Source organism: Drosophila ananassae, chromosome 2R (assembly GCF_017639315.1).
Source record: "Drosophila ananassae strain 14024-0371.13 chromosome 2R, ASM1763931v2, whole genome shotgun sequence".
NCBI lineage: Eukaryota > Metazoa > Arthropoda > Insecta > Diptera > Drosophilidae > Drosophila > Drosophila ananassae.
The window spans coordinates 10072019-10091096 of record NC_057928.1 but is presented as its reverse complement, the minus strand read 5'-3'; the positions used below and the strand labels follow the sequence as shown (position 1 = coordinate 10091096).

General features: G+C 42.2%; 1 protein-coding gene across 2 annotated transcripts; it reads left to right on the top strand.

Moving 5' to 3' along the window:
- The first annotated feature begins 276 nt into the window (after positions 1 to 276).
- LOC26514566 lies at positions 277 to 3042 on the top strand. 2 transcript variants are annotated; one of them, XR_006507051.1, is made up of 3 exons: positions 277 to 813; positions 877 to 2123; positions 2263 to 3042. XR_006507051.1 is itself a non-coding variant. In XM_014910155.3 (2 exons), exons 1-2 carry the CDS (start codon positions 357 to 359, stop codon positions 1965 to 1967), a joined length of 1548 nt encoding a protein of 515 aa, XP_014765641.1. In that variant the 5' UTR covers positions 277 to 356; the 3' UTR covers positions 1968 to 2688. The 2 variants fall into 2 exon arrangements, 1 of the variants encoding a protein (XP_014765641.1); XM_014910155.3 differs by having other exon boundaries at positions 877 to 2688.
- Positions 3043 to 19078: the final 16036 nt, after the last annotated feature.

Sequence of the window (19078 nt, the reverse complement as noted above, 5' to 3'; positions counted from 1 at the left end):
TTTTTATAATGGTTTGGTTTTGGTTACACCTGGACTAGAGGCTTTTGCACACTCATGACAAAATAATGTTGAGAATAGTTTGCTTAAAATCACACAGACAGAAGGAAATACTTTTATCAATTTAGGTTGTGATCATCATCCGTAATATATATGTATATAAACTTTATAAAGACGAAGAAAAATATATTAAGTTTTTCTCTTTGTGATATGTTTTTTCCATGTGTATATTAGATTGCCTTATCAATAACACTTTTTTAGATTAGGTTAAGTATCAAAAAATCGACAATTTCTGTTTTTAGTTCCACTGGGGAGTTGTTCGACAGCAGAAGTGTATTTATTTAAAGGGTTAATCCGAAATGGAACTGCCTCCTATTTTCAAACTTAATGATTATTGCGTATTTGAAATTTTTAAACAAATCAAATTAAATTGTGAAGAAAACTCCAATCATACCAATCCAGTGATCCGATACAAAGACATAATATCGTTTGTGTCGTCCGATTCCAAATTCAATGACATTTTTTTACAGTGGAACGGAATTCAAAACAAATCTTATATCACTCAGTGGACAAGTACAACTATATACATTTTTTTCCATAGCCTATATGAAACACTAAAGAACCTTAAAGCAGCTGAAAAAAATGAATATTTAAGCATCTTTAAAATGGCTATCGAAGAAAATAATGTTGTTGGGACTTGTTTAATGGATTACAGTCCAACATCATACCATCCTGAGCACGTAGAGATATTTGAAATGACAACGCGACTGCTTCAACAAAAAAGAACCTTAAATAAGTTGATTCTTCGAATGAAAGGTGAGAACACAATATAAGTGTATATATTCTAAAAAATAAAGTTTTATTATCATCTACTTTTAGGTTATACCCCTGAAAATCTTCAGAATTTCCGATATCTACGAAATTTGCAACTCGATGTAGACATCGAGGTTAGTTATTTAATCGAAATAATTAAATCAAATCCAAATCTGAACTATCTTGATTTCGAGTGCCCTGGAAGAAATGGAAAAATATCGGATATAGCAGTTTATTGTCAGAAACTGGAAGGTTTAAATATAGAAATGAACCCAAACGTGGATGCCGGTGACTACATACCGTTTGCAAAATTGCCACGCCTACAAATGTGGAATATCCGAGGAACTCCGATGAAAGATTCTTTCCATAAATTGTTCCAGTCCTTGGCAGAATCAACCACTTTAAAGGAACTCAACTTCAGTCAAATGGATCTCAATCCCAAGGAAATAATAGAATTATCAAATCTAAGGGCTTTAAGGTCGTTATACTTTCAATTGCAGAGTTCGATTACTAACATTGCACAGAATTCAAACAATGAACCAGACTCACTCACTCTCACTTCATCGACATTGAACCTACTCACTACTGGACTTCATTTGGACTGTGTTGGAACTATAAAAGAGGATATTTTAGCTAAAGAAAACAAAATCAATATATTTAAAAATATATACACATTGGAACAATACATACAAACCAATAACAAAGACATAAAAGATTTTATAGTTAGCGCACAAACTAATATAAATAGTTTATATACTATGAAAGAAATGTGCAATAAATTGAATATTCCTACGGACATTAATAAAATTTCATCATTTTTTGTGTTGAAGTCGTTCGTGTCCCTACTAAAAAAATACGCTGAGAGCTTAAATCTTTTGCCCAAATTAAAAAATCTCGAGCCTCTTCTAATACAAATGAAAATAAATATACGAAATGAGTTAAGTGAACTTCAAAAAACAATTGATGTTGATTTGGTGGATATTGAACAACCAATTCCACTGGATCCTACTTCGCAAGGTCTTATATTGTTGTACTTAATAGAAGGTTTAAGCAAAATCTTTAACGTATCTTTATCTACGAATGTGGAGTTTGATAGAATCATAAATAATAGTGAAATAATTTTATATTTAACAACTAGTTTCAACAGAACGATCTAATAATTCCATTTCATACCTTATATGAATCACTAAAGCACCTTAAGTCTGCGGATAAAAAAGAATATTTAAACATCCTTAAAATGGCTATTAAAGAAAATAATATTGTTCAGATTTGTTTTTTGGAATATAATCCAAAATCGCACTATCCAGAGCATGGTAAGATATTTGAAATGACAACACAACTGCTCCAAGAAAAAAAAAGCTTAATAGTTTTGATTGTTCGTTTAAAAAGAAATGAGAATATAATATTTTTTAATATATTCATTAATTAACATTTAATATTATCTACTGCTAGGTTACACACTTGTAAATCTAGAGAATTTCCGGCATCTACGACATTTGATACTCGATGTAGACATCGAGGTTAGTTATTTGATCGAAATAATAAAATCAAATCCAAATCTGATGGAACTTGAGTTCATAAGCCCTGGAAGAAATGGAAAAGTAGCGGATGTAGCAAAATATTGTCAGAACCTGGATGGTTTGAGTTTAGAAATGAATCCAAGTGTGGATGCCGGTGACTACATACCTTTTGCGAAATTGCCACATTTGCGAAACTTGGATATCAGAGGAAATCCAATGAAAGGCTCATAAGTAGTGTATCCACAGATACACTTAATGTATCTGCAAATACCCTAGATAACGAATCCCCCATAAAACCAGTATACCCTGCCATACCTATCAAATCGTATATAAACAACATTCCAGAGCCTACTGTGGGAATAATTCAAATAGGCTAGACACAAACCCTTTCCCATAGCATTATCATTGGCATCCAGACATAAACATAGACATAAACCATTCACACGCCTTTATCGACGACAGTAGACGTAAACATCAAACCCCTTTTGCTCCAAATTCATAAACAAGTGCCCATCCTGGGAACCTACATGTCAGCATAAAATTCTGACCAATCAAAACTATTCAACCAAAGTCCATCTATGCTGCCAGCGTCGCTGTCACCGATAAAAGCTATAGTTATAAGAAAATTGAATTTGTAAAATCAGTTTATAATCTACGATCAATCCAATAGGATATCTTTATAACTCATTCTTGAATTTAATAATAAAATTTATAAAATAAAAATCCTAATTTTTATTTTTTATTTTAAATCGGGAATTAAAACATATAATTGGCGCAGTCGGTAGGATACAATTATCCTCGCGTGTTTTAAGTATCGAACTTAATACATCGCGAATTTATTGTATCCGCAAAACGAATCTATAAACATTTCTAAACATTAGTGAAATCACGAATGAGGATTTCTAGTGTGAAGTGCAACAAACATTACATAAAAACATTTTTAATACCAGTGAACTCAGCATTAGTTAAATCACGAATGAGGATTTCTAATGTCTATTTGAAATAAACAAATAAAATAAAATTATTAATATAATCAAGACAATTTAAAAAATAAAAACATATATATACCAAATTAAATAAATAAACTTTAAAATGCAATCTGAACAAGCATCCACATCAGCTGCAGCAAGGCACATCCTGTCTGACAGCAATATGAATCATTTCTTCATGCAACTAAAACAAATTGACAAATTTGATGGTGATACAATGTATTTAGCATTATTTATAAAAAGTGTTGATAACTTGATTACCCAATACAAAACAACATCGTCTACTCAGAATGAAATCATTCAAGGAGCTATCCTAAACCTCATCGTTGGACCTGCACGTACAATTCTTCTTAGGAATTCAACCCAGGACTGGAATGAATTAAGAACCTTACTCATCAGTGAATTCAACTCATCAAAACCCCCACATCTCATGATCATGGATTTACATAAAATTAAATATCAAAATAGTTTACGTAAGTTTATTGATGAATTAGATAAACAGACAAGCAAAATTTGTAATAAGTTAAGTCTGGATAATAATGCAGCAAACACTGTTATATTTTCGAGAGTATTAGGTGATCATATAGCAGAAGTAATTCGTGAAAAATTACCATTACGAGTGTACATATCTATATGCAAATACGATATATCAACTCCAACTAAATTAAAACAAGCTGCTCAAGCTGTAGGTCTTTATGATGATGATGATATATATAATTTTTCCCGAAGTGTTGAAAATCGAAATAATATACCAATGGTCTCCACATCTAATAATCCTAATACTAATAATTCTAATAATAATCAAAGGGACAGAAACCAAAATTTCAATCAGAATGTAGGAAACAATAGGAGTCAAAATTATAATAATCGTGGGACATATAATTATCAACAAAGACAAAATACTTTTGATTCAAATAGAAATTTTAATTCAAACTATAATAATAATTATAGATACTCTCAAAATCCTTTAGGTCAAAACTCTCCAAATTATAATCGGTCTGTTAATGTTCCTCAAAAACTATCAGACCAACAGAATAGACCAGAACCAATGGAAATAGTTGAAAATTTTCAGACACAAGCCTCGGAAGAAACACAACAGCAATAAAAATAAAAATTGATAATAGACCATGCATTTGCCTCATTGACACAGGTTCCAGTATAAGTTTAATAAATGAAAATTTTTTAAAATATCCAATTAAAGAGAATAATATAAAAGTTCAAACAGTAGGAAATTCAGTCACTTTAAATAAATCCATTGAATTTATAATTCCAAAATTATTTAAATCTAAACAAAAATTTTTTGTCAAAGAATTTTCCAATCATTACGATTTTCTTTTAGGACGTAATATTTTAAACCTTACATCAGCCCAAATAGATTTTGGAAAGAATACTGTTAAACTAAATAATTACGAATTTCCAATGATCAATATAATAAAGGAACATAACAAAAATTATACAAACATGTTAGAGGATGAAGAACACATTTACGCATTGGAAACGGAATTAAAAACTAGTTATATTCGAGATGATCATCTCAACAGTGAGGAAAAATCGGCACTACATTCTCTAATGTCCAAATTCTTTGATATTCAGTATCATGAGGGTGACAATTTGACCTTCACAAATGAAATCAAACATAAAATAAAAACTAAACATGAAGATCCCATTTATAGAAGACCATATACTTATCCCTATATTTATGACAATGAAGTAGAAAACCAAATAGCAGATATGATTAAACAAGGTATTGTCCGCAAATCTAAATCTCCTTATTGTAGTCCTATAGTAATAGTACACAAGAAAATGGATGCATCGGGCATTCCAAAATTTCGTATGGCTATTGATTACAGAGGACTTAACGAGATAACTATTGACGATAAATTCCCCATACCCAATATGGATGAAATACTAGATAAGTTAGGAAAATGTCAATATTTTACAACGTTAGATCTGGCAAAGGGATTCCATCAGATTGAAATGGACCCAAGATCAATTCAAAAAACAGCATTTTCCACCAAGAAAGGACACTATGAATATACTAGAATGCCTTTCGGTCTAAAAAATGCTCCTGCTACATTCCAGCGATGTATGAATAATATTCTTCATGATATAATAGGAACTCATTGCCTAGTATATTTAGATGATATTATTATATTTTCAACCTCCTTACAAGAACATATTCAGTCCCTTCAAAAAGTCTTCGTCCGATTAAGAAAATCCAATCTTAAACTTCAATTAGATAAATGTGAATTCATGAAAAGAGAAACAGAATTTTTAGGCCATATAATTACTACTGAAGGAATTAAAACAAACCCAAATAAAATTCAAGCTATTCACGATTTTAAAATTCCAAGTACTCCTAAACAAATTAAATCATTTATTGGTCTTTGTGGATTTTACCGAAAGTTTGTTAGAGAATTTGCAAAAATTGCTAAACCAATGACCCAGTGCCTTAAGAAGGGTTCAAAAATAAATGTCAAAGATAATAATTACGTTGAAGCCTTTGAAAAATTAAAAACACTAATTACAAATGATCCAATCCTTAGATATCCAGATTTTGAAAAAACATTTGAATTAACTGCTGATGCTAGTAATTATGCTTTAGGAGCTGTCCTAGCTCAAGAAGGTAGACCAGTTTGTTATGCAAGTAGAACATTAAATGATCATGAAATAAATTATTCAACTATCGAAAAAGAGTTATTAGCCGTAGTCTGGGCAACTAAGTACTTCCGACCCTATCTATTTGGAAGAAAATTTAAAATTACATCCGATCATAAACCACTAGTTTGGTTACACAATATTAAAGAACCTAATATGAAATTGCAAAAATGGAAAATATATCTTAGTCAATATGATTGTGGTATGAATTACATTAAAGGAAAGGAAAATTATGTAGCAGACGCCTTATCTAAGCTACCTAAAAAAGAATCAAATAATGAACAACTAGAAGAAACATTTCAAAACGAAGATGATTTACAAAGCACAGGAGCTACTATACATAGCGCCCAAGAAGATAATGGCAATTGTATTCAGATAACAGAGCGTCCAATTAATGTTTTCAGTCATCAATTAATATTTGAAAAGGGAAATGAAGATAGTAATGAATTAGTCCGGTATTTTAATAAAACAATTAATACAATAAAATATAGTAACATGACAGAACGTACAGCAAAAGACATTATTCTTAAATTTGTATGTGGACACAATTTTGTAATGTACATAAATAATGACGAGGATTTCGCAATATTTCAAAGAGCTTTCATGGAATTAATTAAACCAAATTTGGGAACAAAATTAATGAAAACATCAGTAATACTTCCTAATATATCTACCTACGCAGATTTTCACGAGAAAGTAATTAATATTCATGAGAAAACTATTCATCAAGGTATTAAAAAAACATATGACGATTTTAAAGCTAAATACTATTTTCCAGATGCACAAAAATTAATCCAAAATATAATTAATAAATGCGATATTTGTAATTTATGCAAGGCAGAACATAGAAAAGTAGCATTAACATTTGAAAAAACACCTGAAAGTAAAAATATCCGTGAGAAATATGTAATTGATTATTATTTTATTGATCAAAGAAAATTTTTAACTTGTATTGATATCTATTCAAAATTCGTTTCAATTATAGAAACTCATACCACAGATTGGATCGAAAGTAAAAAAGCATTACTTAAAATATTTAATATGTTAGGTAAACCAAAAATAATAAAAATGGATCAAGATCCCGGATTAGTATGCAAATCATTACAAAATTGGTTAGAAAAAGAAAATATTGATATCGAAATTACTAGTAGCAAGAATGGTATAGCTGATATAGAAAGAGTTCACAAAACAATTAATGAAAAATTACGAATCATAAATACACTTAATGATGCTGAAGACAAACTCATGAATATCGAAAAAGCTACATATGTTTATAATCATGAAATAACACATGACACTACAGGTAGAACCCCTGCTGAAATATTTATTTTCGGTAAGGAACCTAACAAAAATGTCCAAAAAATAAAAGAATCCAAAATTGATAAAATTAATGAAAAACGGGAAGAATATGAGGTAGATTTAAATTATGCAAAAGTTGAAAAAGATATGAAACGTAAGCCGAAACTTGTTAATCCATTTAAGAAAACAGGAAAAATTATACAAAAAGATGAAAAACACTGGCAGGAAATAAATAGGGGTCACAAAGTAATAAAACACAAAAGTAAATTTAAAAAACTTAAAAAACGCAATTTTTCTCGTTATTCCAGAAATGTTGAAAATTCTGACTCTGATATTGAAAGTGATAATAATAGTACCATGGACAACGTTACCATTAATAACGGCTCAACAAATTAGTATTGTCCCAATTACTTCAAAAAGTGGCTATTTACTATTGAATACAGGAACTATAAAAATACCTATTAATTACGAACACCACATGATAGAAATAAATCAAACAAAAATGTTAAATACATACCAAGAATTTATAAAATATGAAAATTTATATAAAACAATTCCAGATATAGCATTAGCACTTAAACAATTAAAACATGAAATAAAAGGGATTATCCCATCAAATAGACAAAAACGGGGATTAGTAAATATTGTAGGATCAGCTCACAAATATTTGTTTGGTACACTAACAGAAGAAGATAAAAAAGAGTTAGAAATAAAATTAAATAATATAAAAGAAAATATGATAGAAAATTCAGAATTTAATGAAATCATTGGTACAATAAATAAACATACAGAAGACATAAATAAATTAATACGGGAAGAAGAAGAAAATGAGGCCTTGCACCTTTTTAGATACTCTTTACACATTTTTCTAGAATACATTGAAGATTTACAAATGGGGATTCAGTTAACAAGAATTGGAATATTTAATCCTAAAATATTAAAACATGAAGAGTTAGATGACATTAATGAAGAAAAATTATTATCAATAAAGACTTCAGCTTGGATATGCAGTCAAACCAAAAATACTTTTATTATAGCCCATATACCAACATCTTTTAATGAAACTCAAAAATACAGAATAATTAAATATCCGGATAATTTAGGCCGCCAAATTGACATAAACGATAAATTTGAATATTTTATGAATAATAATAAAAGTGTTTATTATTTGGAAAATTCTGCAAATCCTTTAGTGGATGTAATGGATCAAAAATATTTAGTAACTGACCAATGTATTTCAAAGATCCTTACAAATCAATTAGCAATTTGTCAACACACTGTAACGAACTGTTTTTCTATGTTTTGCTCGCAACAAATGCCGCGGCTAGCTCACAGAGTTTGAGGGTACGTTCCACCGAATTTATAGTTCGACGTGATTGCCCGAGCCCAGAAATAACACGTTAAAGCTTCTTTATAAATAAATCCCCTTTATTGTAAATAGTTTACAAAGCAATAAAAGGAATCTCACCGGCTGTCTGGCTCAGCCGACCGACCGCTCGTCCTCCCGTCGATCCCCGATCCCCGCTCCGGGTTGGTGCCAATACGCACGCCCTCCCAAAGCTTGCGCCCGGCAGGTCGTGCGGTCTTGGTGCCTGGCGCCGAAACGGCTCTCGGTTCCTTTCGTTCGGACTCACGGACTCTGGTTGCGGGGCCTGTGTTGTTGATGTCTTCTGCTGCCGCTGCCTGTCCGTCGCTGCTGCTCCCTCGTCGTCGCTGCGCTACGGTTGCCGCTGCTCCCTCGTCGTTGCTGCTATGCTGCTACCGCTGCTCCCTCGTCGTCGCTGCTATGCCGCTGCCGCTGCTCCCTCGTCGTCGCTGCTCTTCTGCTGCTGTTCCTCCGTTTGGGGATGCCGTGGATCTCGGAACCCTTGGCTTGCCTGGACTCGCCCTTTCGCCGTGGCCGGCACCTAATCCGTGTTAACAGACCGAGTGGCTCACCTCCCAGGCATACGCCGGGCAGGATATGCTCCTCGCTGCTTAGCGGCCGGATCAGGGCACGAAGGGCCTTCCTACCCTACAGGACACGCCCCCGGTCGCGTTCGCCACTCGCCTCCAAACACCTGCGTGCATACGCCCCGCAGGATCTATGGTAGGCCAGAGGTTTGGGCGTCGCGTCTCCTTTGACTCCAGGTGGTTTGCTGTGCATACGCTCCAGCGCCTGGATCAGGATTCTCTTGACTTCCCGGGGTGTCCCTGTCTGGTTTCACAAATGGGCTTGAGTTCCCGGGTTGGCTATCCCTCGCGTTACAGGATCACACCTGGATCGAACGGTCAGGAGCAGACAAGGCGTACGCCAGGCTGATCCGTTGTTGCCGCCACTACACCAGGATACCTGTCGTGTCCGGGAATAACTCCACCCGACTCTTTTACCCTGGGCCTCAGCTTTGCCGCGGATCCTTGATCCTTTTCCCCTGACTCCTTGCTCGATTCGATGCGCGTACCGCCGCCGGACTTACCCACAGGGGGTCCTTAAGCTATTCTCGAATATCCTCGCTCACTCGCTTTAATAGCCCGCACTAAGGACTGTCGGACTTACCCACGGGGGGTCCTTCAGCCTGTACTCCTAACTCTTCAAGGAAGCTTTCCAACTTGAATTCCAGACTTACCCACGGGGGGTCTTTCATTCACTCTCCCAGCTTCCCTAGAAGACTCGGCCCCGATTCGCTCCAAGGGCCCTCCTTATATAGTGCCAGAGGCGCCCGTTAATCCTTGCGAATCTACTTCCTGCCGTTAATCCTCCGCTCCTTCACTTTCTCCGTTAGCTTTCTCCAATCCCGCCGTCTTTCTATCGGCGGGCTTTCTTTGTTGACCCTCCCCCGATGGCCCCGCTCGGGCCACCGATCCGCAATATTTTTGTGCCGGTCATCGGACTTCGTCCCGATGCCCCGCGATCCCCCCCTGGACATCCCAAATGCATTTCTGTGTTTTGTGCATTTTCTAAACACAGCTGCGCAATCGCCGGCCGCTTCTTTCCCCGCCGTCCCCGCTGCTTCCTATGACCTTCGGGCGCGACCGCGGAGGCCCGGCCGGGACCGTTACTTTCCACGGTGATTCCTCCTCCTCCTACTTTCGTGCGCGACGCCGTGCGAATTCCTCTTGGCCCCGCTGCTGCCCCCCGCATGCCGTCTGTCCTTGATACCTTTCTCTTCTTCCGTATTTCTAAACACAGCAGCGCTGGCCCATCCGCCGCTGCAGGGCTGACTTTCTTGTTCCCCCCCCCGCTGCTGCCCCTCTTGCTACCTGTCCTGGCGTGTGGGAGATCTAATCTCCTCACACTTCCCCCCTTCTTCGGGAACGACAGAAGCTTCGTGGTTCCAGCTTCATGTTTGTTTTTGCAATATAATTTTTTTTGTTTTTGATTTTTTTTTTCCTTTGCGTGTGGATATTTTTTTGTGTGGATACCCTTATCCACCTCCCCCCTTCTTCGGATGACGTCAGAGTCATTCTATGTTGTTGTATATATATATGGTTTTTGTATATTTTTTCATAATAATACTTCTTTTCTTTTTTTTTTTCTTGTATTTTTCTTTTCATTTTTTTTCTTCTTCTTTTTCTTTTTTTTTTATAATATTTTTTCGTATTTTAAATATTTTAAATATATTTTTTTTTGTTTGTTTTTTTTTTTTTTGTATTTTTTTTCATTTTTTCAAATATTTTTTTTCTTATTTTAAATATATTATTTTGTTTGTTTTTTTTTTTTTTGTATGTTTTTTTTTCATTTTTTTTTCCAAATAATTTGTTCTTATTTTATATTTTTAACATATCTATTTTTTTTTGTTTTTTTTTTTTTTTGTGCTTCTGTAGTTTATGCCTGCGCCGACTCCTGCGCCTGGGCTTTCAGCTCACTCAGGTGGGCCCTCTTTTCCTTCCTTGTGCCAGCGTGCCGTAGCACAGCAATCACTGGCGACACAAAGTTCACCACCGTGTACGGCCCGTCGTATTTCGGCGCTAACTTTGCCGCGAATCCTTCGGCCGCCTTGGATAGATGATGTTCTTTTGCCCACACTGTGTCGCCGATCTTCGGGCTCCACTCCCGCCTCCTCAGATTGTAGTGCCGAGCTTGCTCCTGCGCCGCGCGCTCCATGTTTCTCCGCACCAGCTCGAACACTTCTTTTAATTTTTCCGCATTTTCTGAGGGAGTGGCTTGGGCTTCTCCTGTCCCCACTGCCCCTTGGTCGAAAATTGCTTTCGGCATTCTTGGCTCTCTGCCTTGGGTGATGAAGCACGGAGAGTACCCCGTGGAGTCCGACACGCTCGAGTTCACCGCCAGCATCAGTTCTGGCCAGCGCTCGTCCCACGTCCTTTGGTCTTTTCCTGCAAACTGTGCGATCATCGTCTTCACCGTCCTGTTTGCCCTTTCCGTCGGGTTTTCCTGCGGAGTGTATGGTGCGGTGAACTGATGACGAACTCCGAGTTCCTCGAGGAATTTCTTGAAGCTCCTACTGGTGAATTGAACACCATTGTCCGTCACCATCACTTTCGGCACCCCGTATCTAGCGATGATCCTTTCGCGAATTGCCTTCTGCAGCGTCTCTGTGGTGGCTTTTCGCATTGGGACCATTTCTGTCCATTTTGAGAACCGGTCGATCATCACTAGTAGCATGGTGTTCCCGTGCTTGGACCTCGGCAACGGTCCCACGAAGTCTGCACACACCGTCGCCCATGGCTCCTCTGGGACCTGTGTTAACATCTTCCCCGCGGCCTGCATCTGGCTCGGTTTATAGCGCAGGCATGTCTCGCATTTCCTGACGTATTTCCTCACGTCCCTCTGCATCCCTGGCCAGAAGTACCTTGCTGCTACCTTCGCAATTGTTTTTCTTCCGCCTAAATGTCCTGCTGTTGGTGCGTCGTGGTTCTCCTTCAGCACCTGTTGCCTCATGTACATTGGCACACATAATTTCCACGATGCCACTTCCTCGCTTCCGGCTCTGTGTGGAACATGTCGGTAAATCAGGCCTGCCTCCTCGACGTATTCCGGATACTTCTGTGGGTTTTCCTTTAGTTTCTTCTTCAGCGAGCCTATCCAAACGCATTCCGCGTCTTCGGTTGCTGTGGCACTCCTCAGCTTCTCCACGATCGGCTGGCGGGAAAGTGCATCCGCGACTACGTTCAGCTTGCCTTTCCTGTAGCTGATTACGTAATCGTATTGCTGCAGCTCGAAGACCCATCTCGCGATCCTTCCAAGTGGGCTCTCTATGTTGTTTAACCACTTCAGCGCCATGTGATCCGTTATCACGTCGAACTGGTACCCCTCCAGATATGGCCTCATCTGCCGAATTGCCCATATTATCGCGAGACACTCTTTCTCTGTTGCCGAGTAATTTTTCTCCGCGCCTATTAGCGTTCGGCTGGCGTAAGCGACCACTCGCTCGCCCTCATCCGTGTCCTGCGTCAGCACTGCGCCTACGCCGTAATCGCTGGCGTCCGTTTGCAGTACAAACTTCTTCGTGAAGTCTGGGCATGCCAGCACCGGGTCCTCTGCTAAACGTGACTTTAGCTTCTCGAACGCTTCTTGTTGTTTCGAAGTCCATTCCCACTTTGTTCCCTTTCGCAGGAGATCGTTCAAAGGTTTCGCGACCCCAGCGAAATCGGGAACGAACCGTCGATACCACGACGCCATCCCTATGAACTGCCGTACTCCTTTCACGTTTGTCGGTGGTTCCAATTCCGTGATCGCTGCAACTTTCCCCGGATCCATACCAATTCCTTGACTCGTTATCCGGTGGCCCAGGTACAACAGCTCTTCCCTGAAGAAATGGCACTTATCTGTGTTTATCCTTAAGTTTGCCACCTTCAGTCTTCGGAAAACTTCCCTTAAATTTTCCATGTGCTCCTCCCTCGTGCGCCCAATCACTATTATATCGTCCTGGTACGCGAATGCGTGGGGAGCCATGTCCGGGCCTATGACCTGGTCTAAAGCCCTTTGAAAAGTTGCCGAAGCCGAGTGTAGTCCGAACGGCATCACCTTCCACTGGTACAGACCTTTCCCTGGTACAGTGAAGGCCGTGTATTTCCGGCTCTCTTCCTCAAGTGGGATTTGCCAATAGCCGTCCTTCAGGTCGAGGCTGCTGAAAAATTTTGCCTCCCTCAATTGCTCCAAAATGAAATTTATCCTTGGCATCGGGTACGCATCCTTCACTGACTTTGCGTTTATCTGCCGAAAGTCTACGCACATCCTCCACTGACCCGTCTTTTTCTTCACCATGACAATGGGTGAGCTGTAGGCGCTGTTTGAAGGTTCGATGCATCCCTTCTCCAGCAGTTCTTCCACCTTTTCATTGATTTCCCCCTGTATTTTGGGGTTCTTTGGGTAGTATCTTTGTTTAATTGGGATGTCGTCCTTCATCGTGATTTTATGCTGGGTTATGTTTGAACAACCCTTCTGATTCCTGAACGCCGCCAGCTCTTCTTCGATGAACCTTTTGTCCCGCTCGCGCTCCCATTCCTCCGAGGGTCCCGCTATGGCTATGGACAGCCTATCCTCCAGACATCCGCTCCATCTCTCTCTTTTCGGGATCGTGACTTGGTGGCCTGCGCAGTTGATTGTTGTGCCGAATTCTGCGAGGAAATCCCATCCAAGCACCGCACTGTCTCCCATGCCCGGCAACACTATCATATTCAAATCCTTTTTCTTGTTGCCAAAGCTTACAGTTGTTAGGAGTACCATTTGAGTTTCTATGTGGCTCCCGTTGGCCAACTTTACTAATCTTCTTGTCGCTTTCCGTTCTCCGGCGATTCCCGGGTCCTCTGCTAGCTTTTCTGAAATGAAACTAGCCGTTGCCCCGGTGTCCACCATGGCCCTCACTTCTGCTCCTCCGACCTTGATGACCGCCGCCAATTGCTGATCGTCTCCGGTTAATCCTCCAACTATCTCTGAGAGGCAGCACCTCGCGATCTCCGCCTTCCTCTCTATGGCTGGGATCGCTGCACGTTTCCCGCTCTTTGGCAGCATTCCGTGCTTCTTACCCCCACTGCGCCGCACATCCTGCAGAACAACATTCTGGGGTTCCTGCACCCGCTGGCCCAATGGCCCATGCCTCCGCATCTGTTGCACGCCTGTGCTGGGTTTTCTACGTGTCCAGGCGTCGCTGCCCGCTGTATGTTCGGCTGCCTTTGGATTGGGTTTGCTGCCCATTGTTGGTTCGGCGGTTGTTGCCTTGGGCCTGCCCATTGCTGGCTCGGCTGCTGTTGCTGTGGCATTTGGCGATGCTCCTCGGGCTGCCATCTCTGCCCCCATCCCTGTCCTGGATGGCTCTGTTGCTCCGGTGGTTTATGCTGCAACTCCTCCTTCGGCCATCTTCTGTCTATCGCTGGGGACTGTCTATTGAAGACCTCCTCTTCCAAAGCCAGCTCCTCGAACTCTTCGGCTAGACCCATGACCTCCTCGAGTGATGCACAAGCGTAGGGTCGCATGAACATTTTCATGCGTGGCATGCAGTTCTCCACGAGCCTGTCGATGACCTCCTTTGTCGTCTTTCCCAACGGCTTCATTAGCGCCTGAAGGTCCACCATGTACTCTTTGAAAGGCTCTCCTCGCTGTTGCTTCCGCTGCTTTACCTGGTCTGCCAGTTTTTCGAAATATCCTTTTGGCAGGAAAAAGGCCTCGAAGCTCCTTCTGAACTCCTTCCATGTGAGCCACTCCTCGTCGTTCATCAGGAACCATTTTTGAGCTCTGCCCTGGAGTAGTTCGGGCATCGCTCGCGGGATAGTGTTTATATCCATCCCGTACGTTTTGGCAGACCATGCTACTCGGTCCACGAATTCGAGAGGATCCCCTGTTCCGTCAAATCGGAACGACCACTCTCGGACTTGCCTCGTTATCTTCGCATAATCCACCTGCACCGGGACTGGCTTCCGTACTTGTGGCTCCATGCTCCTCATGGTCTTCATTTCTGGCACTGCCAGACTTTGAATGAGCTTCTCCGATTCGCTCACCGCTCTCTGCCTCGGCGTGGTCCTCTGCGCGAACTTCTCCTCGAATCCCCGCGCGACCACCATTACTTCATCCTCCTTCGTTTCATCGACCCATCTTGCCACCAGTGCCCTCATGATCTCCACGGTTCCATCCGCTGCGAGACCGAGCTCTCTGCACACTTCGCACAACTCCTCTTTGCGAAGCGCGTATATCCAATTTTTCCTCCCCATCCTGAAGCTGTGTTACTCCTAGACTCTTAAGCAATCACGTAGTTTGGGCGCCAGGTGTAACGAACTGTTTTTCTATGTTTTGCTCGCAACAAATGCCGCGGCTAGCTCACAGAGTTTGAGGGTACGTTCCACCGAATTTATAGTTCGACGTGATTGCCCGAGCCCAGAAATAACACGTTAAAGCTTCTTTATAAATAAATCCCCTTTATTGTAAATAGTTTACAAAGCAATAAAAGGAATCTCACCGGCTGTCTGGCTCAGCCGACCGACCGCTCGTCCTCCCGTCGATCCCTGATCCCCGCTCCGGGTTGGTGCCAATACGCACGCCCTCCCAAAGCTTGCGCCCGGCAGGTCGTGCGGTCTTGGTGCCTGGCGCCGAAACGGCTCTCGGTTCCTTTCGTTCGGACTCACGGACTCTGGTTGCGGGGCCTGTGTTGTTGATGTCTTCTGCTGCCGCTGCCTGTCCGTCGCTGCTGCTCCCTCGTCGTCGCTGCGCTACGGTTGCCGCTGCTCCCTCGTCGTTGCTGCTATGCTGCTACCGCTGCTCCCTCGTCGTCGCTGCTATGCCGCTGCCGCTGCTCCCTCGTCGTCGCTGCTCTTCTGCTGCTGTTCCTCCGTTTGGGGATGCCGTGGATCTCGGAACCCTTGGCTTGCCTGGACTCGCCCTTTCGCCGTGGCCGGCACCTAATCCGTGTTAACAGACCGAGTGGCTCACCTCCCAGGCATACGCCGGGCAGGATATGCTCCTCGCTGCTTAGCGGCCGGATCAGGGCACGAAGGGCCTTCCTACCCTACAGGACACGCCCCCGGTCGCGTTCGCCACTCGCCTCCAAACACCTGCGTGCATACGCCCCGCAGGATCTATGGTAGGCCAGAGGTTTGGGCGTCGCGTCTCCTTTGACTCCAGGTGGTTTGCTGTGCATACGCTCCAGCGCCTGGATCAGGATTCTCTTGACTTCCCGGGGTGTCCCTGTCTGGTTTCACAAATGGGCTTGAGTTCCCGGGTTGGCTATCCCTCGCGTTACAGGATCACACCTGGATCGAACGGTCAGGAGCAGACAAGGCGTACGCCAGGCTGATCCGTTGTTGCCGCCACTACACCAGGATACCTGTCGTGTCCGGGAATAACTCCACCCGACTCTTTTACCCTGGGCCTCAGCTTTGCCGCGGATCCTTGATCCTTTTCCCCTGACTCCTTGCTCGATTCGATGCGCGTACCGCCGCCGGACTTACCCACAGGGGGTCCTTAAGCTATTCTCGAATATCCTCGCTCACTCGCTTTAATAGCCCGCACTAAGGACTGTCGGACTTACCCACGGGGGGTCCTTCAGCCTGTACTCCTAACTCTTCAAGGAAGCTTTCCAACTTGAATTCCAGACTTACCCACGGGGGGTCTTTCATTCACTCTCCCAGCTTCCCTAGAAGACTCGGCCCCGATTCGCTCCAAGGGCCCTCCTTATATAGTGCCAGAGGCGCCCGTTAATCCTTGCGAATCTACTTCCTGCCGTTAATCCTCCGCTCCTTCACTTTCTCCGTTAGCTTTCTCCAATCCCGCCGTCTTTCTATCGGCGGGCTTTCTTTGTTGACCCTCCCCCGATGGCCCCGCTCGGGCCACCGATCCGCAATATTTTTGTGCCGGTCATCGGACTTCGTCCCGATGCCCCGCGATCCCCCCCTGGACATCCCAAATGCATTTCTGTGTTTTGTGCATTTTCTAAACACAGCTGCGCAATCGCCGGCCGCTTCTTTCCCCGCCGTCCCCGCTGCTTCCTATGACCTTCGGGCGCGACCGCGGAGGCCCGGCCGGGACCGTTACTTTCCACGGTGATTCCTCCTCCTCCTACTTTCGTGCGCGACGCCGTGCGAATTCCTCTTGGCCCCGCTGCTGCCCCCCGCATGCCGTCTGTCCTTGATACCTTTCTCTTCTTCCGTATTTCTAAACACAGCAGCGCTGGCCCATCCGCCGCTGCAGGGCTGACTTTCTTGTTCCCCCCCCCGCTGCTGCCCCTCTTGCTACCTGTCCTGGCGTGTGGGAGATCTAATCTCCTCACACTTCCCCCCTTCTTCGGGAACGACAGAAGCTTCGTGGTTCCAGCTTCATGTTTGTTTTTGCAATATAATTTTTTTTGTTTTTGATTTTTTTTTTCCTTTGCGTGTGGATATTTTTTTGTGTGGATACCCTTATCCACCTCCCCCCTTCTTCGGATGACGTCAGAGTCATTCTATGTTGTTGTATATATATATGGTTTTTGTATATTTTTTCATAATAATACTTCTTTTCTTTTTTTTTTCTTGTATTTTTCTTTTCATTTTTTTTCTTCTTCTTTTTCTTTTTTTTTTATAATATTTTTTCGTATTTTAAATATTTTAAATATATTTTTTTTTGTTTGTTTTTTTTTTTTTTGTATTTTTTTTCATTTTTTCAAATATTTTTTTTCTTATTTTAAATATATTATTTTGTTTGTTTTTTTTTTTTTTGTATGTTTTTTTTTCATTTTTTTTTCCAAATAATTTGTTCTTATTTTATATTTTTAACATATCTATTTTTTTTTGTTTTTTTTTTTTTTTGTGCTTCTGTAGTTTATGCCTGCGCCGACTCCTGCGCCTGGGCTTTCAGCTCACTCAGGTGGGCCCTCTTTTCCTTCCTTGTGCCAGCGTGCCGTAGCACAGCAATCACTGGCGACACAAAGTTCACCACCGTGTACGGCCCGTCGTATTTCGGCGCTAACTTTGCCGCGAATCCTTCGGCCGCCTTGGATAGATGATGTTCTTTTGCCCACACTGTGTCGCCGATCTTCGGGCTCCACTCCCGCCTCCTCAGATTGTAGTGCCGAGCTTGCTCCTGCGCCGCGCGCTCCATGTTTCTCCGCACCAGCTCGAACACTTCTTTTAATTTTTCCGCATTTTCTGAGGGAGTGGCTTGGGCTTCTCCTGTCCCCACTGCCCCTTGGTCGAAAATTGCTTTCGGCATTCTTGGCTCTCTGCCTTGGGTGATGAAGCACGGAGAGTACCCCGTGGAGTCCGACACGCTCGAGTTCACCGCCAGCATCAGTTCTGGCCAGCGCTCGTCCCACGTCCTTTGGTCTTTTCCTGCAAACTGTGCGATCATCGTCTTCACCGTCCTGTTTGCCCTTTCCGTCGGGTTTTCCTGCGGAGTGTATGGTGCGGTGAACTGATGACGAACTCCGAGTTCCTCGAGGAATTTCTTGAAGCTCCTACTGGTGAATTGAACACCATTGTCCGTCACCATCACTTTCGGCACCCCGTATCTAGCGATGATCCTTTCGCGAATTGCCTTCTGCAGCGTCTCTGTGGTGGCTTTTCGCATTGGGACCATTTCTGTCCATTTTGAGAACCGGTCGATCATCACTAGTAGCATGGTGTTCCCGTGCTTGGACCTCGGCAACGGTCCCACGAAGTCTGCACACACCGTCGCCCATGGCTCCTCTGGGACCTGTGTTAACATCTTCCCCGCGGCCTGCATCTGGCTCGGTTTATAGCGCAGGCATGTCTCGCATTTCCTGACGTATTTCCTCACGTCCCTCTGCATCCCTGGCCAGAAGTACCTTGCTGCTACCTTCGCAATTGTTTTTCTTCCGCCTAAATGTCCTGCTGTTGGTGCGTCGTGGTTCTCCTTCAGCACCTGTTGCCTCATGT